Source organism: Hirundo rustica, chromosome 22, assembly GCF_015227805.2.
Source record: "Hirundo rustica isolate bHirRus1 chromosome 22, bHirRus1.pri.v3, whole genome shotgun sequence".
In the NCBI taxonomy this organism is placed as follows: Eukaryota; Metazoa; Chordata; class Aves; order Passeriformes; family Hirundinidae; genus Hirundo; species Hirundo rustica.
Genome location: NC_053471.1, coordinates 5,120,314 through 5,145,757, shown reverse-complemented (window position 1 = coordinate 5,145,757; position 25,444 = coordinate 5,120,314). Strand labels below are relative to the sequence as shown.

General features: G+C 49.1%; 1 protein-coding gene and 1 long non-coding RNA gene across 3 annotated transcripts in view; one reads left to right on the top strand and one right to left on the bottom strand.

The window, feature by feature from the left end:
* The window catches only part of SKI (SKI proto-oncogene), a 96,649-nt gene extending 71,768 nt beyond the window's left edge, over positions 1 to 24,881 (top strand). The window contains exons 2-7 of the mRNA XM_040084488.2: positions 17,024 to 17,149; positions 17,606 to 17,721; positions 19,092 to 19,354; positions 19,741 to 20,042; positions 22,233 to 22,463; positions 24,395 to 24,881. Of these exons, the coding sequence (XP_039940422.1) occupies positions 17,024 to 17,149; positions 17,606 to 17,721; positions 19,092 to 19,354; positions 19,741 to 20,042; positions 22,233 to 22,463; positions 24,395 to 24,583 (1,227 nt within the window). The 3' untranslated portion in view covers positions 24,584 to 24,881. The remainder of the gene's footprint in view (positions 1 to 17,023; positions 17,150 to 17,605; positions 17,722 to 19,091; positions 19,355 to 19,740; positions 20,043 to 22,232; positions 22,464 to 24,394) is intronic.
* The window catches only part of LOC120762261 (uncharacterized), a 32,215-nt gene continuing 31,412 nt past the window's right edge, over positions 24,642 to 25,444 (bottom strand). For both annotated transcript variants that reach the window (XR_005703875.2, XR_005703876.2), the window contains exons 6-7: positions 25,094 to 25,307; positions 24,642 to 24,777 (exon numbers count right to left, since the gene is read on the bottom strand). This is a non-coding gene — a long non-coding RNA (uncharacterized LOC120762261). The remainder of the gene's footprint in view (positions 24,778 to 25,093; positions 25,308 to 25,444) is intronic.

Genomic DNA, 25,444 nt, shown 5'->3' with positions numbered 1-25,444 from the left:
TGTGTGACTCTCAGCCCTGCCCTAAAGCTGATGGACAGATCATTCCCCAAATGTCACACAGGGAGAAGGGGAGGCGTGCTCTTCTTTTATTTTAGTATTTTCTCTGGGAAAACAAGGAAGAGTTATTGGAACTATCCATGAAAAGGACATGTGCTCTTCATATGGGTTGCAATGAGATAAAAGTAGGCAGAACCAGTGAGTTTTGCATAAACCCCAAGTCTGTGACCCCAGATCTAAAACACACTTTTTTTCTGCTTTAATTCAGTAGATCTTAAAATCGGGCTGTTGGCATTTATCTGTTCGATGTCCTCACTCCCAGCAGTGCTTGAGGAAAACTTCATCTCCCCTTGTTTTGGGTTTAGACCAATATGCAAACTAAAGAAATTGGCTCCAAAAAGAGTGAAGTTGAGGTTTGGGGGTTTTGGTGGGATTTTTGTCCAGCTTTAATTCTATTTAAAAAGGGGAAGAGAGCACAAACTGACATGACTGCTTTTCCACCCATCTGAAGCTGCCTCGACTTGCATTCCACGTGGGTCCTGCTGGCTCTACAACGTCTGCTGCTGAGAGCACATGATTTTAGTATCTAATTCTATTAGTCATGACCCAAATCAGCTTTAAAATGGTTAAACACATAGAAGAGGAGTAGGAGTAGAGTGTCAAGAATAGCTTGGAAGAAGATGTTATCCCACATACCAAGGAGCTGGTATCTCAAAGGTGTCACAGTGATGGAAGTGAGGAGAGGGCTGAGCTGCCAAGTCGGCGTAGCAGATAAATATTGACTCCCAATGGAACGTGCGCCTCGCCATTAATTCAGAATATCCCGTGGCACTGCTGGGGCGGGGCCACCACAGAGTTCAAGAGGAGCTGTTCTTGTGCTGCACCTTTGGGAACAATTCCCATCCAGCCTGGCGGGGAACAGGAGCAGGAGCCAGAACCCGGCAGCCTTCATCCTCAGCTGCTGAGTGAGTCACTTGGCCTGTTTTTGTTGTGCAGGAGGAAGCTGGGATGGGGCTCATGGATCTGATGGCACAGCTCCTTGGCTCTTCATACGGGTCACCATGTAAAATTAGGCCTCATTTCTGAGACTAATTGTCACTAAAAAGGCGGTTTTGGCCTTAATGTTTGGGCTGCTCTGGTTTAATCTGTGTAGAGCTGTGGAAATGCTGCTCCATTTACATTTTTTATAATCCTATTTCTCACCACTCCCAACATGCTATCGTGCTGTCTTTGGATGGATGAAAGGAGCCACAGACCTACAAAGCAGCAAGTGGAAAACTGTAGGAAAGAACGTCAGGAGCACTGACAGGGTCTGAGGGAGCTGTGCTGGAAGTTTACAGCGGATGTGTTGGAGCGAAGGGAGTGTCAGCAAACCCACCTTCCAGGGTGTCTTGGCGGTGTTAATGCATTCACATTAACTGCAGCCCTTAATTCATTTGCATTTTGTCATTTCTTGGTGCTTGCCAGGAGCTTCGCACCCTATCGAGAGGAAAGGTGACCCAGAAGGAGCAAAAACCCAGGATTTTTTAAAAGCATACGTTTGCCAGAGATAGATAATGCTTCTCTTTGGATTTTAAAGGGGGAGAGCTCAGTTGGAGCTCAGTGTTGGAGCTCTCCCTTTAAGGCTTGTGGTTACAGCCCATGTTTTAATCGCTACTTTGATCTGATTAAATCCTCAGCCACAGAGAAATCAGCTTAGAGAAACATGTCTCCTGTTGAACCTGAGAGCAGCAGCAGTTCAGAAAACCAAGCCAAGCCAAATGCCATTAGAAAAAAGATGATGGAAGCTTTAGGTCTCACCAAAGGTCTGTGATGTGGTGAATGAGTGGCACTGCGCTCCAGCCGGTGTTCCAGCCTGCTCCTGGGGATATCCAAACTCCCCTGTGGCTTCATCTCCTGAGGAACACATCAAGCCTGTCCCAGAAGAGAAACCTGGGTTTTTATTCTTGTGCCTTCTGCCTCTTAGCAGTGTCGGGATCAGGTGTGTGTAGGATGGAGGACAGGGAGGGGTTACTGTGCTTTGCCTGGGAGTTGAGGATCAAATGAGTTTTAATCTTCTTTCAATCTTTCTGTCGCCTTATTACACTCAATCTCCTTTCAAGATGTTATTCAAATCCACATGTGGGTCTCTTTACCAAGATTATAACACAAGAAGTATCCTATTAAACAATTCCGGGGGCACCTACAACAATCCTTAGCCTATGGACCAATAGTAAAGTTGTATGGAGGAAAAAAGGGGAAAAACACCACTTAAAACAAGAAATGTGTTTTCTCTGATGTCAGATTTACCCTAATATTACTCAGAGTGCAGCTTTCAGCAGGGTCTGTGTTCATCCCTACTGGTACAGGCAAGGAATGTCTGTCTGCTAATCTTAAATTTAACGTTTTGTGTTTCACCTGGTCTTTTGATCCAGCAGGACTACAACAGTTTTAGCCTAGAGTGAAAATCAAGACCTGTTTCTCCCCAAACTCACACGGAGTAGGAGTCAGGATATGGGAGCTTTGGTTAGAAAAATTCTGTGAAAGTCAGTCTCCTCTGTCTGTGCCTTCATCAGAAATTCCAAGGAAGCAGTGAAGTCCTTGTTTACACTCTCACTTCAGCTCTACTAAACCCGACCAGTTAGACTCTGCTGTTGTGTAAGAATTGCCATTTTAAAGCTCAGGTTTGATGCTGGGGCACAGCAGCCCTGGCTGGAACAGGGTTCAGTGCCTTGCCCAGGGTCATGCAAGGCTGCAGCGAGAGGCAGGACAGGAATCGTGTTTATTTACTCTGGTGGCCAAAATCTTGGCGAACCAATTTTTGGGCCGTTTTAGTTCACTGACCTTTGAACTGTTATCAGACCCTGGTTTAGCCCTCTGGGTGCTGCGAGCTCTCTTACACTCTAGCAAACAGCAGTGTCTCCACTCCCCTCTGGAGCAGCATTCCTCCTCAGGAAAAGCGGGGATTCTGACTGGTTTGTCACAGTGTCCTGCAGTATGGCATTAACTTTGTCCTGGGAGAGAAATTCAGCTGAGGAGAGGGGTCAGAGAAAATAAATTTCATGGGACTGAGTCAGTTTTGAGCCTTTTTCTATCCCTTGCTAAAGCTGCAAGCCTCTCCCTGCCTCCTCGGTCGGCTGAAGGTATTGCAGCGGTGCTCGGGAGCCAGGCACACACGTGGGGGGATGGAGGTGTCACTTTTCCTTTTCAACTGTGGAGCTGCAGGGGAGAAAAGGCCTGTCCAGACCCAGCCCCTGAGCTGCCCCGAGTGCAGCCAGCTATTCTGGGAAGGCAGCAGCTCACAAAAGCCATGAGAAAGGCAAGAAGACAGAGGGCCCCAACCTATTGTTTCCCCTCTTCATTGCAAATAATCGTGACTCCCGTGACCTCCTGGCTCGCTCCCTCCAATGAGGATTTGGGGACAGCTGCTGCCCCGAACAGCTGAGCCCGGCATTATCTGCCTGGCTCCCTGCAGCTCCTTCCTCCCACTCCAGCAGAGCAGCGGTGGCAATGATCACCTTCTCTCCCACAAAATTAATCTGTACTCGTTAATGAAGGTTTGGGATTCTCTTTGGTGTTTTGGATGCTTATTCCATCCGTTCTCCTGAGATTTGCTCCTTTTTCCCCATTCCCTGTTCCATTGGCAGTTGTTGCTGTACAGCTCAGCCTGTTTCTTAGGGAAGCTGACTGAACTTGGCCTTGTTGAGAGCAGGATTGTGATTTTTGTCAGAGAGAGTTCAGCAGAGGTGGGGAATTTGCAGCCTGGTTCAGTTCTTTTTCCCTCCTAAGCAGAAGTTTTCTTACCCTGGTTGGAGGAACCGGCCTGAATTTCTTGGACAATAATTCTCGAGCCATGTGTAGCTTTGATGGTTGCAAAGGATTTTTGCCTTAATGTGTTTGAGGCCTTTGAAGCTTTTGGCTGTTGCACCACTTAAATTAGGTTTATATCTAGCTAAAGGCGATAGTTTTCGTTTCCTTTAGTGGCTGGCAAAACTCTGCTTGAGGTGAGCTTTGATTTTTCTCAGCCTCACTTGTGTTTAGGTGAAATGTCAACTTCCCTCTGCTTTAGTCTAAATGCACTACACAGTCAGGGTGATTATACCTGCAGGTTGTTGTGTTTTTCTTTGGGGAGGCAAAAATCCACCCTGGCTGGAGTCATCCCTCCATCAAACCCATCTTGTCCCTTCTCCTTGGTCTCTGGGGTTCATCGCCTCCTCCTGCCATGCATGGAGAGAGAAGGGACTTTCAGCCGGTGACACTTTGTCCTGCTGGGAAAGGAACCAGTGGGATCCTTCACTGCTCTCTCCAGTGCACGCCTCGGGCTTCACCTGACATAGGAATATTCTGTTAAACATTCAGGTTAACCTGCTTAGGCTTTTTTAATACTCAATTTCAGAAAAATGGGACAGAGAGATCTGTAGTATGGGGTGGGTAAAGATTTAGGGGTTGAGGCTGTTGATGCAGGGTCTCAGTGAAGCAGGCAATGATAAATACAAAGCTTTAGTTGGAACATCTGACTCCTGATGTAACTGTAACATCTGATCCATTAATTTGGCTGTCCAGGCTCTCCTTTTCTGTTGGGCTGCACAAGTGAACGAGGGGATCAGTCTGATTTCAGATTTTTCTTTCATGCTTGACTTGTGCACTTTCTTCCTTTGGCGTTTCAGTGAACGAGACACGTCACCGATTTGCAACGATGTAAAATCCTCACAGCAGTTTATTCTTGGAGTTTTGTGCTTCTTTGGACATCCTTTAAAGCAAGTAAAGCTGTGGCAGTGTAAGAAGGGTTAATTTATCCTTATGGGGAACTCCAGAGATCAAAGCAAACCTTGGGATTACCCATGTCCCAGGCCTGCATTGTTGTTGGATTCTTCACTGGGATGTGACCGATTGTGCTGGCGTGATGAGTGACACTGGTGTGGATGCTTTGCTTGGGTTCCACTGGTCCTTTTGGGAAGGTGTCAGGCCATTTTTCCACACAGACATCTTCCTGGTGTTCATCCCTGTCTGTCTGTAGCAAGTGCAGGCTCCTGACTGAGCGCCCTGCCCTGGAATATGTTGTGCACGCAGAGATTGAGTGGCCCAGGAGTACCCAATGTGCTGCAGACCTTGTGCCAAATCTGGCCTCTGGAAAATGGCTGGGAGTTCTCTTCTTCCTCCCAGGAGCAAGGGAGTTTGTGTCTGACTGCAGATATCTGACATTTCTGTTGCCACCCCACAGGTCTTTCATCCATCATTTTCATCCGTGTTCCCACAATTTCCTGCAAACTCAGCCTATGATTATTAAATCCCTTCTGTGCATAATCCACCCTCACTTGGCTCCTGGCATTAGACAGAGGTTTCCTGTCCCTGTTCTAGATGGATAAACACCATCTCCTTCCCTGATTTGTTATTTATTTATCATTCCTTGTGTGCTGGCTGCATGAAGACAGCATTGAAATGCAGAGCCTGTGAACCTTCGGTGTCACTGAGCGGTGATGTTCCTGCAGCTCCCACTGATGTGAGTTTGTGCAGTCAGGGTCTGAGTCAGGCTTTTCCTTGACCTAAGACTTTTAGGTCAGGCTTTTACTGCCAATTGATATCACTCCTATGGCCAAAACACATCACAGTTCTACTCTGCCCAGGGTATGGAGCACCACAAACCTCTGCTTTCTGTAGGGTCTGGGCTCAGCTGCTCACGATGGTTTTAACCTCCAACGCTTGAAGCCTTGTGTGTGACAGTCACTGTGTTAGAAGCTGCCTTAGAAAAGTTCAACCCAAGTGGGTCTGAGGCTTCCAAGTATCAGACAAAAGAAGAAAATCAAATATGAGACCTGGAAGCCTGGAATTCAGCTCTGTGTTGGTCCCCACGCTGGGTTCGGTGCAGTGTCGGTGTTGTGACAGCAGAATTCCACGAGCAGAAAGACAGAAAGGCCTCAGACTGAAACCCTGGAAATCTTGCTTACTTTGCAGTTTGGAAGTTGGTTGTGTTGACAGTAATAAGCAAAAAGTTCACCCCATGGTTTAAGCAAAGGAAAGGGAGGGAGGGGATGTTGGCATTTAGAGCTCCAAACTTTCCCTCAACCCCTTTCTTTGTGTTTCTGATCACGGGCTGCGGTCCAGACTCTGTGGTGGTTTGTAATTAAACCCAAAGCTTGAAGGTTCTGTGGAGTTCTCGTTGCCTACCAGGTCAAACTGAATCTGGTTTCTATCATGGAATATTTCAGTTCAGTTACCCCTTGAGGAAGTCTGGGAACAGACAGGCCATTCATATTGAACAGATGACCTAGGCTTAAAAAAACCCTTTTTGTCTGTTAAGCTTATAGCTAAGATATTATGAAAACGGCTTAATAATGTGCCCTAACATTTATACCACACTATTTTCTTACTTTAATTTTCCAGGCAATTAAAAATAATTGAAAGTTACTGCCAAACCCCCTGAAGATATACTTTTTCTTTCAAATAAGCTTATTTTCATACTTGTGAGGTCACCAGATATTTATTTGACCATCTTTATAGGGGTCAGGCCCGTTACACACACAGAACGGGGACGTGGAATAGAACTTGCATTGTAACAGCCAAGTGAGAAGTGAGAGCCGAGCCCGGCTCAGTGAGGGGCCGTGTTTATTGCTGGGGCACCACAAACAGGACTTGTACATCCACCAACCCGGGCCTAAATTCTGCAGCTCAGCACTAAAAATCTGTGTTTGGAGCCTGTTAATTCTGAATGGAGGCAAAGAGCTTTGAGTGAGGATGAGCTGGGGCCAGGCAGTGCCTTGGGGGGTTCTCAGCACAAGGCTCTGGTTTGGGGTGGCAGTGGAGCCCTTTTGGGGGCTCTGAGCCCCCACATTGTCACTGTGGCCATGAGAGGGGATGCAGTGGGGAGGGAAAGCAGGAGTTTTGTTGGTGGATGCGGAGTGTGCACAGTCAAACCTCGCTCTGTGCTCTCCTATTAATAGAGTTGTAGCAGACACAACCCATGTGGCTGCGCAGTCACGCTGCTCTCAGTGCTGCTCAGCCACTTCTCCCCTAAAGGCTTCAAATCTATCGTGTTATACAAGAACTGAAAGCCTTCTTGGAGTGTCCCAGATTTCCCCCTCCTGTCCGTCCTATTCCCCTTCCATTTTTCCCTTCAAATTAGCTTTTGCTGCCTCATCTGATGTTACACAAAGTAGGTTTTCTGAAATGTTGTGTCTTTCTCTCTCTCCATATTCACATACATTTCCTCTTAGATCTCTTACCTGTAGTAAAAAGGTGAGTTTATGTTGGGAAAAAGGAGAGAAACAGGTGAGCTTTTTGTCAAAATTCTGTCTATTGGACGAGACAATTTGCTAAAGGCTTCTGCTTCAGTGATGGTGTTCACGTGGAACATCCCAGTGTAGGGGATAATATTTTTATATTGTAATACCCTGAGCTGGAAGGGACCCAAAAAGATCATCCAAGTCCAACCGCTGGCCCTGCACAGGACACCTCAGCAATCCCACCATGGGATTTTGCTCAGTTATTTTAAATTTTTTGTAACTGTTGGAAGTGTTTCTCTTTTCTCAAGGTGACCAGGCTTTCTGAAGGATGAAAGTCCTTTTCTGAGTGCATCACTCCAGCATGGTGCATGTTGTGGCTAAAATGATTTCTGTTTAGACATGGAAGGTTCCTCCAAAGCAAACCCTTCCTGACACAGCAGAGCCGCTTTGCTGCTCGGCTTTGACAGAAGGAGCAAACTTAAGGGCCCTCTCCTCTCCTTCGTTCATCCTCCTCCTCCCCTCTTAAACCACCCCTAGCCCCTCCTTAACTCGATGTCTGGTGGAAAGTGCATGTGATGCTTATTTCTAAAGGCAGCAAAATAAGCTTTGGAAGTCTAAGACTGTAATTGGTTGTCTGCCTTTTTATCCTGGGAGCTCTGGGGACGGTTCAGGAGTAATAACTGTTACTTAAAGTAGATGAGCTTCTTGTGGCTTTCTTAGAACTGCGGAGCGCCATGGCTGTCGGGTGCTTAGGGAAGCATCTGCCTGTCTGCAGCTTTCAAAACATTTTGTAAGCAAAGAACTTAGGTTTTTCCTTTCTTCTTCGTATGGAGAAGTTACTCCTCGGTGTGTTCTTGCAGCGCTTGACTGAAAACAGAGTTCCTTTGAAGGATATTAAATTTGCTCAGAAATTTAAAGCAAATGGCATCTAAAATATCTGTAACTGTATGGTCGTTCCTCCTTCATTCATTTTCTGATAGGAAGACTCAAGGTGTGAGTTTTTAGATACCTGAGGCCTTGCTCTGGGTTTTTTTTCCACTGGGACTGGGGGGTTTTCCATGGCACTGCCTTGTAACCTTAATAGGATTTGTAGCTATTAATCCATGGCCAATGTATTGACTTTCACTGAGATTTATGTAAATCAGTCTTGGGTTTAAAAACTGCATTGGGCGCTGGGTGGAGCAGAAAATTCTGACTCTGGTGATGTTTGTGAAGGTGTTGGAGGTAATGGCAGTTGTTTCCCTACACCTCACTGTGCTTGGGCTCCAGAGCAGAGCCCGGCTCTGGGTCCTGTCATTCCACACACACTGCATCCCCAGAACACTCTGAAGCTTTTCCTGTGGTCATCTCAAGTAACTGAAATTCTATCAAAAATAAATGCAGGGCAGTGCTGCCTTTCTGCAGCCTGAGGATCCCAATTGTTTTGGATGGTTTTTATTCCGTATGACCAAAAAACGCCGCTGCAGCCAGCCAGATGTGCTGGTAAAATGCATTTTCCTGGAGTGGGAGGGCGAGGATGCAGAGCAGGAGCCCTGTAAATAATGGGGGTGAGTGTGGGCTGTGCTTGCTGTGCTCCACTGCTCTTCAGCCTCTGAGGTAACTCCTGGGGATGTCCTCAGGCTCCTGTCCCAGCTCAGGCTGACAAAAGGCGATGTCACACGCTCACACACGTGTGCCGGGCCAGGAGAGCCAGCCTGGCAGAAATACCAGGGTAGGTGCTGGGAGGGTGAGTGGAGCTGACAGTGAGTTCTTCAGCTGGACTGGGAGAATTGTTACATGGAGGCTGGTTACTGACCTGGCTGTTTTCTGTGCTGCTTGCTTTTCCTCCCAGAATTAAAAAGGTTGGGTGCTGGTGGCTCTTCAGTCGAGTCAGGGGCAGATTCTGTGCCCCAGGGAGCTCTGCAGAGGAGCTGGGGACACCCAAATTGGGGCACCCTGGAGCTTGGCCGCTCAATACCCAGGTACTCCAGAGGGGTTTGGCTAAAGCCAATCAAAAGCCCATCAGTTTTATCAGTTTTAGAGCTCCTTCTCTCCTTTCTTGGCTTCCTAAACTGTGCTGGAATTCGTGGAAGTCACAAGGGGAATACTCATCCTTTTCTGTAACACTGGAGACTAAACTGAGGCTCTTGGCTGGCACAGTGGACACTTCCCCACAATCCAGGAACAGATGCCTGGGAGAGTTTGGAGCTGGAACTTGAGAGCAGTTACAGCAAGGGAAGCATTGCACAGAAAATGTGAGGAGAACATTTTGTTCACAGAGGACTTTTTAATTACCAGAACTGTGACCCCACAAACTGGGCAAAGCAAGTCTGTCCCCAGAGGAAATTCTGCTTTTCCTTGCCGAACCTGATGGCATCACTTCCCTCCCTTGGTCGTTCCCTATGCTCCTGGGACACCCATCCCTGTGTGTGCAGCACAGATCCTGCTCGTTTCCCTCCTGGTCACTCCTTGCCCTGTCCTGACAGGGCATTCCAGAGTTCCCAGGAGCTGCTGCCAGTGAAAACAGCCAGAGGAAAAGGGGCCATTCCCTGTGCTCAGCCCCGGTGACCTGCTCCGTGCTGGGCTCCAGCACCGCCTCTGCTCTGCCAGGGGGAAGGGGGAGTTGAGCTGTTGTGTTTTGGTTCAAACCACAGGGCAGGGAATTCTTTTCAAGCTGTAACTTTTAGTTTCCACTGGAAGGGCAAAAGCAGAGTCTTAGCCAGTGGAAACGAGGCTTCCAGCTGCTTCAGCCAAGAGGCAAAAGGCAAGCACATCATGCAACAAATGATCAGCTCTTTGAAGAGGCTTCTTCACCAGAAAAATCAACAATTCAGGGGTGCTTCATTTGAGGGATTTAACACTGGGGTCGAGGTAGCCACATTCACACAGGCTTTTCCTTCTTTTCTGGCTTGTTTCAGCGTTCCCCTCTGGGCATAGAGGGTATCACTCCACGATGGGTTTGTGCTCTGGCCATGGCAGAGGGATTTCTGGAGGAGTCAGAGTCACTCTGAATGGGAAATACTGATTTTGTGAGCAACTGCTAAAGGTTCATAGAATTTTGAGACCAAGAGAATGGCTGTTAAGCAGTCATTATTTGTAGAAGATTTGAAGAGTTGTATGGATTTATAGATTCATATCTATATCAAAGAGTAATTCCACGTGATGGATGTAGCAGGAGAACAGTAAATTAAAAGCATAATTGTAGAGATCAGGGATTAAACAGCCAGGTGAGCTGCCTGAGCATTTTTTATCAACGCAGATTTCCAGGTAGAATCTTCATCGTGTCCAAGCTTCATGGAACTTGGGAAAAAGTTCCCAAGTTGCAGTGAAGTCCCCAGTGGCCCAAAGAATCCCAGCAGCTTTACCAGTGTGTGAGAAATAGAAAAGATTTGCCTTGGCTCCCTGCGTTTCAGCCTGACGGTTGTGGCTCTGGGGTGTGCCTGGGAGCTGCTTGCTGGCTTTGCTGAAAATGCCTCGTGTTTGCTCCCAAGGATAAGTGCAATCAGCAGATGTCATCTGGCCTAATTTTTGTGCTAAAGGAATAAAAGGAAAGAAATGTTGAGACAGGAGAGAAATTTTTTTTTCCCTTTCTTTTATGCTAGCCAAGAAGCTTTGAGAATGGATGATGACTTACGCCAGGGGCTATGTAGAGTGTTCTAGAAAATAATTTAAATTTGCCTTTACAAAATGAATTCATCAAAGGGTACTTGCAGGACTTTGCTTTAAACTGTGGTGGTGTCTGAAATAAAACAGCCCAATCCCTTCACTTTCTCTGCTGTAAATTATGGACGCGTTTCCATAGAAATTAAAGATTTTTTGCACAGGTGTGAGAAAAACTCAGCTCCCAGGTTTTTTTAGGTGAACTTCCCATGCTTCCACATGACCAAACCATCTTCTCTTTACCATCCAGTTCTTCCAGCCCAGCCGGGAAGGCGTGTTTGCGTTGAAAAATCAGCGCTTTGCAGGGCCAGGAAGCCCCTGTGAGGAGGAGACAAAGCCCCCGGGGCTCCTCCGTGGGCACGGGGAGCAGGGCAGCCAGCAGGGGTTTTTCCACAGCTCCTCCCCTGCCTGTGCCTGGCAGGTGTGGTTGGTGGAGGTTCCCCCCAGGTCACCCTTGGGGGACACACTGGCAGCCAGCAGGAGCTGTGAAGGCAGGAATAGAAAGCAAATACTCGCCGTAATCACACGTCCCAAAATGACAGGGGGAAGATGAGTCCTCGTGCTTCCACCAGAGCAGCGAAAAACGGGAAGATGGAAAGTCTGGATTCCTGCCCAATGAAACCAGAATTGTAAAAAAAAAAAAAAAAAAGAAAGAAAAATAAAACAAATGCTGCATATGCTCCCTGGAACTGACACTGCAGTGTGGTAGGGTTTGTTTTTTTTTTTTTTTCTCTTTTAAATATCTACAGTAGACAAGCAGTAAATCTTCTTACAGCTCCGTGGCACAGCTTTATTTTTAGCTTTTTTTATTATGGAGACAACCCTCCCCAGCTTTCAATCTGTACCTGAATATATTTATTCCTTTAATCCACGTGAAAGTGCAGTCCTTACAAAGACCTCTAATACCTTATTAATCACTTCTGGACCACGTCACAAAGAGGCTTTAGGGAGAAGTGTTCTGGCCATGGGCGACGTGCTCCTGGAGGCTTAAAGGATGTGGATAAAGGGTCCTTTTCCCACGTGGAAGAAACCTCCACCGGGCATTTTTAAATTTGATTTTTAACTAGAAATCTGAAAGAAATCTTAAGGCTGTCAGAGGCCTCTCCCTTCTCATGTGGCTGAGCCTGTTTTAGAGAGACTCAGGCCTGTGATTCGTGCAAGCAGCACGTAGAAAATTCCAGCTTCAGTTCTCAGGTGTGGGAATTGTGGTCTCGGTAACCTCCAGCAGTAGATTTGAATCCTTGTCACTGGTCAAGGTACATGAAATGCCATTTTACACAGCTGGGGAGCTTCTTAAATCCCTGTGCCAGCAGGAGCCTGGAAAACGTGTCCTGGGTGCTCCTGCAGGAGGAGCGACCACACAGGGCCAGGAATCGCTGGGCTTAAAATAAAACTCTGCATCCTCCTGTTCCAAGTAAAAGCAGGAGATAAATGTCACGGCAGCCTTTCAAAACGGGTCAGTGGTGTCACCCATTTTCTGCCTGCGCCCAGCTGGGTGTGACCGCTCTGTGGTCGCGCAGGCAAACCAGGAAAGCCGCCTAGAGCAGACCCTGCGAGTTCTCTCTCTCAGTTCCACTTGTGTTTCTCAGCTCGCCCTTCGTGGAGCAGGAACAGGGCTCAGACGCCGATTGCTCAACCTCGGTTTATGCAGATATTTCCTGGAGTTCAGAGCGCCGTGAAACGCGGAGATTGGCAGCTCCTTGGGGGCACTGGGTGCTCCTGTTGGCTCGCTGCTGCTCTGCTGTGGTTTTACCCCGTGGTGTCTGGCACGTCTGGGCCCCAGCAGAGCCTTTCTCTGCCTTTGCACCAGCCCAGCCCCGGTGGCTGCTGCCCTGCTGAGAAAGTGGCTGAGTTTTTGCACCCAGACGTGGAATCCGAAGGGACAGGAAGCTCCACCCGTTCTCAGGGTGTAGCTGAGCTCCCCGGGTGAGAATGAGCAGCAGCCTGAGTACAGTGAGAGGACACTGTCAATTTACAGCCCAGTTTTTATTTTTCTCTGCTTTATCCCTGTTTTTCCAGCTGTGGGTTTTCCAGTGGAATCGTTTTTGATTTACACCTGCTTTAAATACAAACCGGAATTCTTCAGCCTCACAGTATTTTCCCAATTAATTTTTCAGGAGGTTGGAATACAGATTTCTCTGTGTTGGGATAACTCAGTAGCTTTGGGGACGTTAAATCTTGAATTTCTAAAGATGCCACACGATGTGCCAGGATTCCTGCTGGTCTGGGCCCACATTTCCCATCCCTCTTCCGACGGAGTGGAGGAGGCCAAGGGATGGATTCCCCAGAGGAAGCAGCACAGAAGTGCCTGGGAAGGGCGACCAGCTCAGATAAACCTGTGCCACCAGATCCCTGTCTTTAACCACATTTTGGGATTTATTGCCCAACTCAGATAGAGTTTAGGGAAATTTTTATCAACGAGGATTTGGAGCATGAGCTGACTTTTGAAGGTACGTTTCCAAGCTAAAAATTCCACAGGTATGGAGGCCTCCTAAGTGTTTTCCACTTGCTGATGTTTTCATTCTTACCAAGGCAGAAGCAGCCCAGTGTTCAGTTTTTTGGATTTGGGGCAGAGTAGCAAAGGGCGAGGAGGGAGCAAAAGCCTTTGCTCAGTCCAGGTGTGTGACACTGGGATACAGCAAGGGGAAAAAAAGTGAATTATTCAGGAAATGTGTTTTGGTAGATACTCAGGCACGAAGAATCATTTCTGTGAGCACTCCCACATCTTAAAATATAAGAATTTTTTTTCTGGGCTCATTTTCCATTGCATTTGTAGCAAAACAAAGCGTTGCTGAGGGGCCTGACCTGCAGCTGCTGGTTCTGCTCCTGGTACCGAGCGCTGGGGAAGGTTTGTCATCCTGAGAAGGAGAGGGTCAAAAATTCTTTCCACTGGTCTCATGGTTTGTTACTGTAATACTTAATTGAAGTAGAAAATTTGATCTGACATGTCAAATGTGGCCCTGGCTGGCCACAGGCCAAGCTGAGCCGCCTAATTTCAGTTTGCTTTAAAATGGCTGGCAAAGTTCATGGGCCCAAATTTCCCTTTGGAGTGCACCTCTGAAATCTTTTTTTAGTGACTGTATAAATCTTACTGTATCTATTTTCCCCTAAAATTTGCTTCAGAAACCAACAGTCCCAAAGCTTAAGTAAACGTTTCACGTAAGCATTTCTGGGCCTACTTTGTATCCTGAAGGTTTTTCCATCTGTGGATTGGAGAAAATGTTTATTAACAAGTGGCTGTGCCCAGCACAAAGCTCATTTGACAGCAGATTATTAAGTTGCCTCCAATGGAAATAAAAATGAATAGGAAATAAGGAAATATTTATTTCAGCTTTCTCGAGTTTTTGTTCAAGTGTTTCGTAAATCATTTATGAAGATGGCAAAAAAGTTAGATCGGATTTTCAGCATTTCTTTTGCAGCTTGGTGTGTGTTTCATTATTTGGCAGAGAGGAAAAAATGAAATCAAATCATCCCCATTTGAAGCAGTCCCAAGGTTTGCTGGCTGCTGTGGCTGGGCTGGAAGTGTCGCAGTGGGGTATCTCGGTGCCTGGAACCTGTCCTGGAGTGGGATGTAATGCCTGAGTCACAGGGAGAGGAGATTTGGTGCTCAGTGTCTGTCTTGTTCCACATCTGAGGCTCTTCCTGTAGTAGAAACTACTGGAGCTGTTGCATTTTTACGTGTTACAGAGAAACCTAAATCCAAGGTGGGATTTTTTAAAGCGTCAACCGAGAGAGGCAATTCCTGCCTCGAGCAGCAGATGATCTGTGTAATGCAGGTGGGATAGGGATGGAGAGATTGGAGGAGCCATCAGAGCAGTTCCCAAACCTCACAGCAGCCTGTGTTGAGTTCTCTGAAGAGCTGCTCCACATCAGGCAGCTCTGGGTTCTCAGGAGCGTCCAGGGGTAGGAGATGACTTCAGGTTAGAAAAAGCTGTGGGTTCTGCTCAGCACCTCCTTCTCTGTCCCCTTTCCATCCCTTTGGGGGAGGACAGTCCCGTTTTCCCCCGTGTACACACCTCCTTTGCTGCTTTTCTCCAGCTGCACCCCCTGTTTCCAGATCAGCACTGGCTTCTGGAAGTGAAGCAGCATTTCCCAGGTTTTGTGCTCAGACCCTCCTGGTCCTTGGGGTCAGCCTTGATGTGAAGGCAAAAGGGGGACGGCGGAGAAAGCTGGAGATGATTCCTTTAAAAATGCAAACGAGATCGTTCTGTTGAAACATCTCCCCCCAGCCTTTCTCGGGCTGCCCCTGCTCCCCATTTGTGAGCTGCTGTGCTCGGGGCGCCGGCCCCGCTCTGGGCCCGTCCCATTCCCGCCTGGACAGAATGTTCAGGACGGACGGACGGACGGGGGGAGGGACGGGTTCCATGCTGAGTCTTGCCACCTGTTGCCTTTTTCATTCCAAGCCCCCTTCCTCCCCACCCTGCAGCCCGAGCTCCCCTCCCCACACAGCTCCCCATCCCCAGTGGATAGGGCTGGGATCAGGAGTCACTTGCCAAATGCCTTTCTCATGCTGTCACTAATTCTGCACAGGCAGCATCTCCGAGAGCAAAACCAAATCTCTCCCAGTGCATTGTCCTGTGTTTTCTACGGAAAGGCTCAGGAATGCCTTTTCCTCGTTGGGTCTGAGGGGAGGGCCCGTGCCACGGCCGGGCAGGAGGCAGCCCTGGGGAAGCCTGAAGCTGTGCCCAAAGAATCCATTGCAAATCCCATGGAGCTGGAATTTGGCAGTGGCACGGGCTAATTTTGTCCTGGGGGTTGCACACACACACACCCCCCCGTGTCACCCTCCTTCATCTGCTACGTATGGAAAGCTGCCCCGAGCTCCCAGTGCCAGGGAATGTTGTGCTGAGCCCTCCAGGCTGGGCTTGGTGACGTTGCTGGGCACCCTGGGCAGCCAGGGGTGCTGCCAGATGGGCTGGCATGGGCTGGGCAATCGCCTGCCCTGCTCCAGGACTTGAGGCTGTAATTTGCTCCTAATCAAGGTGCTAACGGGGTGCAGTTAGAGAGCTCTTGGGGAGAGAGTCCTGAGAAGGGCATTTGGACAATTCTGCAGGTGCTTTTGAGGTAAATCCTTTAAATCACAGTGCTCAGGGTTCAGTATCACCTGGAGAAGCAGCCTCTGAGTTCCCAAGTGAAGGTGCCTTGAGGGGACTGATGTTCAGAACACAGGACACTGGCATGAGACCCTTTCTGTCACTGGGGGGACACCTGGGCTGGAGCATTTCAGGCTCCCAGGATATTGCCATCCCCGCGTTCTCCAGACACACCTGGATCAACACTTGTTTGCCCACAAAAATCACAGTGAAGGGAAAGGATGAAACAAATGAATGCAAATCTGAGCAATTATTAATTACTGCAGTGTGGTTCTGCCACCCTTCTGGGAGCCAGGCTGAGTGGGAATGGGGAAAGGTGGAGAGTTCTCAACTGCAAAAAGACAGAAAAGGGAATAGCAATGGGGGTGGGATGTTTCTTTTATCGTTTCTGGTCATGATGGTCCAGAACCTTCTCCCTCCCTGCTGTGAGAGGTGTTTGTACTGGCAGGGCTTCAAGCTGGTATCCCCAGTGCACCAGTTAAACCAGTAGTTACCAATTTTTTTGCGAGCCACGCTGGGACTATAGGAATTTTATTCCTTCACAGTGTTGAAGGAAAGGGATTTTGCTTGCCAAAGGGCTTTCTTATGCTTGAGGATGATTTATGGGCCAAGCTGAGCCACTTGTGGAAAAGGCAAAGCAGCTCTTGGCAGCACCCCCAGAATCCACTGCAGCTGTGGGGTAGTGAAGTCATCGGCATAACAACCACTGCAAACAGAATAACAAAGTCTGTTCTGTTCCCGTTTAAAATAATCTTTCCAGTTCAGCAGCCACATTAAACTTACCTTTCTGCATACAAAAATCATAAAAGGCCGATAGTTCTCTGCAGCTTGGAGCGAGTGTCTGCCTTTGATCACTGCCCATCTCTCCTGTGCCATGCACACTTGACCCGAGTGTCTCCCATGAAGGAGTGGAGTGTGTTATGTCACAGTCTGTGTCTGCCCCTTGTTTGCACTCCTTTGTTTGGCCTTACACTTGAAAAAGCACCCAGAGCTTCTTCCTTTTAAATAACAAGATTTGCTTCTGCCTTATAATTGTTTCTAAGCTGATTGCAAAATGAGGAATTCTTACTTGGATTTTTCCTGCCTTTGTTTCAGGTCTCTTCAGATCCTCCTGCTTCCAAAAAGCCCAAAATAGATGACTCTGCTTCCCAATCTCCAGCTTCTACTGAGAAGGAAAAACAGTCCAGTTGGTTACGGTCCTTATCCAGTTCATCTAATAAGGTGATTGTTGAATATTTTGTAATCAAGAGAGATCAGATTGGCACAAAGCATCGCTCTACTGAAACCAGAGGGGAAAATGAGAGAAAGAACATGCCCAGGGTCTCTAAATTAGTAACATTTCTATCCTTTTCCTAGTCAGCAGTGAGCTACAACAGTCCCCCCAGATTCCTTGTCACCCTCCAGATGACAATCCTCATTGTCCCAGATTACGACAGGGACGTAAGGAATTCCCTCGTGCCTTTGAGGTGCAGGAGTCCTGCAAGGCTCGGGAGCTGTTTGTGATCCCTACAAAGCGCCCCGAGCTCGTTGGCAGCAGAACCCACAGTGCAGTTCCCTGAGCAGGGAGGGAGGGGGGCGGCTGTGGGGTAACTGAGGGTGCCCTGGGAAGCCCCAGCTCCCCTGCGTGCTGACTGATGGTTTAACATTGGAGTCACTCGTGTCCTGCCCCGTCCCCAGAGCATCGGCTGTGTCCATCCCCGGCAGCGCCTCTCCGCCTTCCGGCCCTGGTCCCCCGCGGTGTCTGCCAGCGAGAAGGAGCTCTCCAGCCACCTGCCCGCCCTGATCCGCGACAGGTGAGGACACGGGGCCCTGGCAGCTGCCTCCGGCTTTCATCTGCAGGAGGGGAACGCAGGAAAGCGGTGCTGCTTTGTGCATGAAGGGAGGTTAAAGGTGACACCTGTGAAGGGGGGGTCACTCGCTACAGTCATCGGAGGTCTTGGGATTTGCTGCTTAAAGGAGGAGGAGTCCCTGTCCTGGGGCAGCGCTCGGGGAGGTGCAGCCGTTCCCAGCCCCTGTCCGTGGTACCTGCAGCAGCTCCCTGCACAGCTCCATCCTCTCCCCTTCCCGCAGTGCCGGGGAGGCTGAAGGACAGCAGAGATTTCCCCAAAGCCTCTGTGTGCCCTGGCCTGGGGGGTCCTGGCTCCAGAGCCTGTCAGAGCCGTCCAGACAGCGAGGCCACGCTCTGCTCTTGGAGTGGAGCAGCACTGAGTGAGTCACCCACAGCAGGTGGGACCTTGGTGTCACACTGAGAACAGAAAGTGTCGGGGCAATTCGACATCCCTGTGCCAGACTGGAGCTGTGCAGTCTGAAAAACCTCCCAGCCAGATTTCTGCCTGAGGGTGATGATTTCTTTGGAAACTTTGACTTATGACCAGGTGTTTTTAGGGAATATTATGGAGAACATATTGTGCTGCCCTTATGAACAAGTTTCTTAGAAGCTATGGGGATTGATTTAAAAAAAAGGCAAGTAGAAGGGGAAAAAGCTGATCAGCATATCCTAATTTTTAAACTAGGTAGGGAGAGAAGAGGTCTAAGTCCCCGTGGTGTCCCTGTGAGAAATTTTGCTGATTTCAGTATTGCGTAAAACCCATCTACAATAGCTCCAGGGGACATTTTAACTGATACCACATCACGTTGTAGGTGGCAAATTGAAGTTGCAAAGTTTTTGCTCTGCTTTTTGTATTTGATATTATGTTATTGCTCCCCTTTAACACCAAGGTTTAGTTTAACCAAAGGTTTGTTGGTTGTCGTACCTGTGGTACACAGGACGCTCAGGTGTGTGTCAGAATCACGGAGGTACAAGATGTTTTTCCAGTTTTCCTTAAGGAAGTGCTGTTTTGAGTTGACAAAACATTTGTGGATAGACACAAGTCCAGCTGTGCAGCTGGGTAAAACAACAGTGCCACGAAGAGCAGGAGGAAACAGCTTTAGGACTTTTAGGCTCTGGGAGATCTCATCTCCTTGGTGCTCTGAGGATCTGTGGCCCTTGGGATGGGATCCCGGGATTTAATGAGGGCAAACCACTGAACAGTACCACGGGCAGGTTCTCAGCTGGTGTAGCTCAGTGGGATTCACCGCCATTCACTGCCACGTTTGCAGGGTAACACTGGACTGGGGAGCTCTCCAAAGCCAGGAGTGTGACCATTTTCTCCTTCCTTTTCAGCTTTTACTCCTACAAGAGCTTTGAGAGCGCCGTGGCCCCCAACGTGGCCCTGGCCCCTCCAGCCCAGCAGAAGATCGTGAGCAACCCTCCCTGTGCCACCGTGGTGTCCCGGAGCAGCGAGTCCCTGGGCTCTGCCCAGCCGAGGAAGAGGAAACACGGCGCCGAGCACACGGCCGTCCCCGAGGCTGCGGCCACCGCCGCCGCCGCCCCCGAGGAGGACAAGGAGTCGGAAGCAGAGATTGAAGTAGAAACCAGGGAAGAATGTAAGTGCCACTTGTGGCTGCCTTTGTTTCAGTTTATTTGGGCTGGGGGTTTTTTGCAGGGTTTCCTGTGCGCCTTCTGTTGGGTTTAAATGGAATTCTGGAAGCCCAGTGCCTCAATGGTACCTCTGTGACAGGAGTTGCACAGTCACAGTTCAAACAAATTGCAAGTCAGTCCCTTAAGTCAAGATTGCATTTCTATCATATTTCAAGTATCAAAGTGTAAAATGAGTAGGTTTTTTATTTCCTTTTTAAAATTGATGATTAAGTGTCTCTGTACAAAAGGGCCTCAGCACATTTCGAGCTGTATAATATATATATGAGTTGTATATAATTATGTCTTAATTTTTGACATTTGAGATTTAATTTTCAATGTTTCTGTTTTCCAGTCACCTCCTCCTTATCCTCGCTCTCCTCCCCATCCTTCACCTCCTCCAGCTCTGCCAAGGACATGAGCTCCCCTGGGATGCAGCCCCCAGCCCCCGTCAACAGCTCCTACGAGGTGGCCGCACACCCTGACCCCCACAGCAGCGGGCTGGAGGCTGAGCTGGAGCACCTCAGGCAGGCCCTGGACAGCGGCCTGGACACTAAAGAAGCCAAAGAGAAGTTCCTGCACGAGGTGGTGAAGATGAGGGTGAAGCAGGAGGAGAAGCTGAACGCGGCCCTGCAGGCCAAGCGCAGCCTGCACCAGGTAAGGCCGCCCTGCCCTGCCAGGTACAGCCCAGCAGGGAGCTCTGAAAATGGAATTGCCTCATTTTTCCCAAATAGCAACAGCCTTTGCTGGGGCTCTGTTTGTAAATCCAGCCGGGAAACCAAAGCACAGGAACCAGTCCTACGTTTTTAAGCTTGCCACCTGTTTTTCCTTGGGTTATAAATCCATGGTTACCAAAATCAACATCTTTTCATTACTGAAAAAATTCTTCTAGTCCAGCAGAGTTTATTTTGTTTTCATTTCACTGAACAGGAAACATTTCTGGAGGCTTTAGCTGGAGTTTTAAAGGCTCTGTGAGGGAGGGTGTTCCTGGGCCACGGCCACAGCTGAAGTAAGGGCTTTGTCAGGCATCCCAGTGGCCACAGTGCTGAGCTTCACTCAGGGATGCAGCTCCTTCTTTCTGGAAATCCTGGATCCTTCAGTTGTATCCGTGGTCAGGCAGGGCTGCAGGTCAGGACTGAGCTCAGTGATGAGTGAGCTGGCTTTTATTTGAGCTGGGGGAAAAACAGTGCACAGAAATAGAAGAGGGAGCCAAGGCAGAAGATCTGTGTGTCCTCTTTGAATATTTGGTGTGGAGCTGTTCCCAAGCTGGGGCTGGAGTCCATGGGATGGAGTAAACAGGGGCCTGGTTTGATGGAGTATGGGAGACACAAAACCGGCACTGGTGCTCTTTTTTTAAGTTACCCTGAGCAAATTGCTTAATTCCTTTGTGTTCCAGTAAATCTGTGTTTTATTTTACGTATTGAAAGTAAACATTTATGTGTCATACCTAAATAGTGTGTACTTAAAGCAGGAATGGCATGAAGCAGTTGAGTGTTAAATCAAGCCTTGTGTCAGGGGGGCTCTGTGTCCATTCTCATTCTCCATTTGGGAAGGTGTGAGTTCCCAGTTCCACACACAGAAGAGGGCTGTGTGGGTACTTCCAGGGGCTCTGTGTGTATTTCCAGTGGTTCTCTGTACTTCCAGGGGCTGTGTGTGCATTTCCAGTGGTTCTCTCTATTTCCAGGGGCTCTCTGTACTTCCAGGGGCTGTGTGTGCATTTCCAGTGGTTCTCTCTATTTCCAGGGGCTCTCTGTACTTCCAGGGGCTGTGTGTGTATTTCCAGTGGTTCTCCGTACTTCCAGGGGCTGTGTGTGTATTTCCAGGGGCTCTCTGTACTTCCAGGGGCTGTGTGTGTATTTCCAGGGGCTCTCTGTACTTCCAGGGGCTGTGTGTGTATTTCCAGAGGCACGGCTGTGCTAACAATGGCCTGGCTGGGAAGTGGGATTGTCAGAAGAGTGAATTTCCCATGACCCTACAGTGTTACTTCACAGCAACCGGGGCTGGAGGGTTTGACTCGGACAGGGAGGAAATGCTGCTTCTGGGGGAAAAAATAGATCTTTAGTTTCTAATTTAACCATTTAGGAAAAGTGAGCCACGTCTTTGTGCTTGCTGTGAATGTATTTTAACAACTGAGGAGTTTCTTCCTTTGTACCTTGAAGGTTCCTTATCATTATCACTTCAGTTAATGGATTTGAGAGTCCAAGGCAGCTCCCAGAACAAAATGTGGTTTCCATTCAGCTTCGGGTTTTAGCCTGGAGTTTCCAGCTCTTGTGACAGAGCAGTCCGTGGGCTGTTTGTCAGGAGTCTTGAGGCTCCCCCCATCACCTACAGCAGCCCAGAGCTGGAGAAGACACAGTTTGTGTTCCGTCCTTGCTTTGAGTGGGGTTTTTGGGGGAGCCTTGATAAAATGGATCTGATTTCTGATGTCCTGTTGAGCTTTGCTGTACACAAAGGACACTCAGAACTGCACTTTCTACGCTGTGCATCTTCAGAGCCTTCAGCTCCAGCCCAGGCACTGCAGTCGGGTGCTTTGGAACGTGGAGCTGGTGCTGGAGCTCTCTCCAACTGCAGTTCATCTTTATTCAGGCCCAGATGGTCGCAGCTATTCTGCTTGACAAAGCAAAATGGGGCTGTAGCGCTGAGCTTTTTGTTATCCTGGGCTTCGGGGTAGCTGGAGTGCAGGAACTCCACCGGATTTAAAGGAGAAGGGCTCGTGCAAAGTTCAGAGCGGGGTTTAGCCGTGGGCTGCCTCAGTCATGAGCAGCAGGAGGTGGGAATGTGGTTTGGATGGCTCCCCTCGCTGCTCTGCTTCCTTGCACTCACTCCTCACCTGCTTCTGTGTCCCAGGAGCTGGAGTTCCTCAGAGTGGCCAAGAAAGAGAAGCTGAGGGAAGCGACGGAGGCCAAGCGCAACCTGCGGAAAGAGATCGAGCGCCTGCGAGCCGAGAACGAGAAGAAGATGAAGGAGGCCAACGAGTCGCGGATCCGGCTGAAGAGGGAGCTGGAGCAGGCGCGGCAGATCCGCGTGTGCGACAAGGGCTGCGAGGCCGGCAGGCTCCGCGCCAAGTACTCGGCACAGGTGAGACCTGCAGGGGCTGCGGCAGCGCTCGGCTCCCCTGCCAGGCAGGAGCCGGGCTGGGACAGGCAGCAACACAGGGCAGCACTCCAAAAAATGAATTGAAACTCATTCCATGCAGCTGCCACAGAGGTGTGCGGGGTCCCCCGTGTTAGAGGGAGCTCTCAAACACACTCCTCAAAAGCTACTGTTTACCCTACTTTAATTGGTGTGTATTTATATGTACTGCAAATGCTTTACATAGTTTGATGTAGCCCTGAAAAGCTGGTGGCAGAGGCAGTTCCAGGAGTGCTGGAGCAGCCTGTTGTGAGACACAGGTGCTCCTGGAGGTGGGAGCTGCAGGTCCCTGGCATGGTGGCTTTAAGGGAGGAGGGGAAGAGCAGAAGCAAAGCTCACAATCCCCAGGGCTCTGATAAGGGGAAGGGGAGTGGCCGCCTGCTCCCGCTGAGACACGTCTGGCCAGGAGCAGGAAATGATGTGGGGCTTCCTCTCAGCATCACAGGATGTCTCACTGATAAGGGGTGATAAGGGGTGTCCAGACTAAACAGAGCCGCCCTGGGGCTGCTGCTGCTCTGGGCGTTCCCCTGCAGGGCCCTGGGGAGCAGCACCGGGGCAGGTGAACACGGGCTGGGCTGGGCTGGGGGCTCAGGTGTGTCCTGGGGGTCACTGTGTGACACGGGGCATTTTCAGTCTCCAACTGCCTTCCCTCCTTAGGAGGTTTCCTAAGCTTAACGGCTAAAAATCACCTCAAAAAGAACTCAAGTAGCCAATTATTCTATTTTCTGAGGCCAGGCCTGGCAGGTTGGCAGTGGCTCCTGCAGCAGCCCCCTGTCACAGCCACTCCTGAGCCCCCCAGAGCTGTCCTTGGGCAAAGGGCACGTGGCAGCTCCTGGTTCGTGGCTGGCACAGCTGGTAACAAAACTCCTGTGAGTAACTCACTCCCAGGGCTGAATTTTATAAAATGGCATTAGAACTTAAGAACTTCAGTTTTGAGAATTTTTAAAATAAAGCTTTAGATATTCTTGCAGCTACATCTTGGGGTGCGGGAGGAAGTTGGTTACATATTATTTTTGAGGGAACCACAGTTCTCTAGACAGGCTCAGTCTGACAGGAACAGCATCAGGCCAGGGTGGGAGAGGACAACAGTCAGGGTGGAAATGCCTCTGTGTAGGCTTAAAGTATGAGATGCTTAAAACCCATTGAGGAGCTGTGGTTTATGCTTCTTTTTCTTACCTTGATCCTGAAATCCAAACATGAATGGGGGGAGGTTTACCTGCATTTTAGCCCAAAACATTGGAGGTTTCCTTTCCTTGTTAAATGGCAATCTCTGCTGACTGCTGACTTCTCCTTTCTCACTTGGTGCTGCTTCTCTGATCTTTGCACTGTCCGGTCCTGGGGGTTTTCTCTGCCTTTTCTGTCAAAAAGTACCAAACAGGGAGATCAGGGAGGCCAAGGGCAGCTGCAGGTCCTGCTGGGAGCAGAGTGGGGACAGTGCAGGGCTTTAATCCACAGCCTTTTCTGGTCACTTCCATTAGCAATCACTGAAAGAGCTGAAAGTGAATCCCCTGTGCCAACACCTGGGGTTTGTTTTGCTGAGCTGCTGTCACTGCCTGAAGAAATAACAGCCATGCTTGAAGAAGTGACCAGAGTTCTGTGGCACTAAGGAATTATTAAAGTGTTTCTTAACTCTTCTGGGTTTCACCTTCCTTTCTGGAGCTGGAGTCACTGGGAATGTTTAGGTTTCAAAGCTAAGGAGGCCCTGTAGTGCAGTAGTATAAGGAAAAAAGGAAAAAATCCCTTCCTCACCTCAGTCTTGCTAATCCTCTCCCTGGAGTACACATTTCCTCGCTTCCCTGACCCTGTGCAGGGTGTGTGGGCAGGCTCAGGCCCTGCCCTAGCCGTGTCCCCCAGCCCTGTGTGTCCTGTCCCCGCAGATCGAGGACCTGCAGGTGAAGCTGCAGCACGCCGAGGCCGACCGGGAGCAGCTCCGCGCCGACCTGCTGCACGAGCGGGAGGCCCGCGAGCACCTGGAGAAGGTGGTCAAGGAACTTCAGGAACAACTGTGGCCTAAAGCCAGCAGCCAGCCCAGCAGTGAGAGCACCTCGAGCCCCATGGAGAACTGACCCCTCGCTCCCCAGCACGGGGAGGGAGAGAGTGGGACTGGGAGCGCACGTGTGAGTAGTGGTGTCCTGGCACACGCTTTAGGAACGTGGATTCTCAGTAGTTGGAAGGCAAATGTTGTTACTCTCTAGAACAGAAGCACTGAATTCCGCCTCTTTTTTTTCCCCGATCCGTATAGCACAACATCTTACTGTGCCTAGAAAACACAAAGTGTTTGTAAACAAAATACTTTTAAGTCCACAGCAAATTTTCTACTGGCAAACTCCAAGCAAAGCAGCGTGGTCCAGCTAAACCCGGAGTGCAAGGCGAGCACGGCAGTGGCTTTGTGTTCTCCTACCTGTTGGAACATTTTGGAATTTAAAAACAAACCAACTTTTCTTATAAGCTATTTAAAAGAATTCATTACACAGACTTGGTATTAAAAAAAAAAAAAATTAACGAGATTTTTATAATGAACCTTTAAAAGCAAAACAAACAAACAAAAAAAGACAAAAAAAAATTAAAAAACAAACCTTCGATGCACAATTTTTAATGACTTTATAGGCTTTGGGATTCTTTGTGCAGAAGCCCCTCCGTGGTGATGATGCCATCCATGTCAGGAGCAGTTTTCCAGCCATCTCGGAAGCCATCGCGGTTCCATCCCGTCACGTGGGTGTAGGAGAAGTTCAGGGTGCTTTTCCAAGTTGATTTTTTTTTCCTTAGAATGAATTATGTCCATTTCCTGCCCTGGACACAGGAAGAAGGGAAGCTGCAGCAGTGTGCAGGGGGTGAGGGGAGGAGAAGGGGTTGGGTTGAGAGCCCCAGCCCAGCCCCACAGACCCCCCCTGTGTTCAGAGACTTCACCCAGGAGCACTTCAACCTTG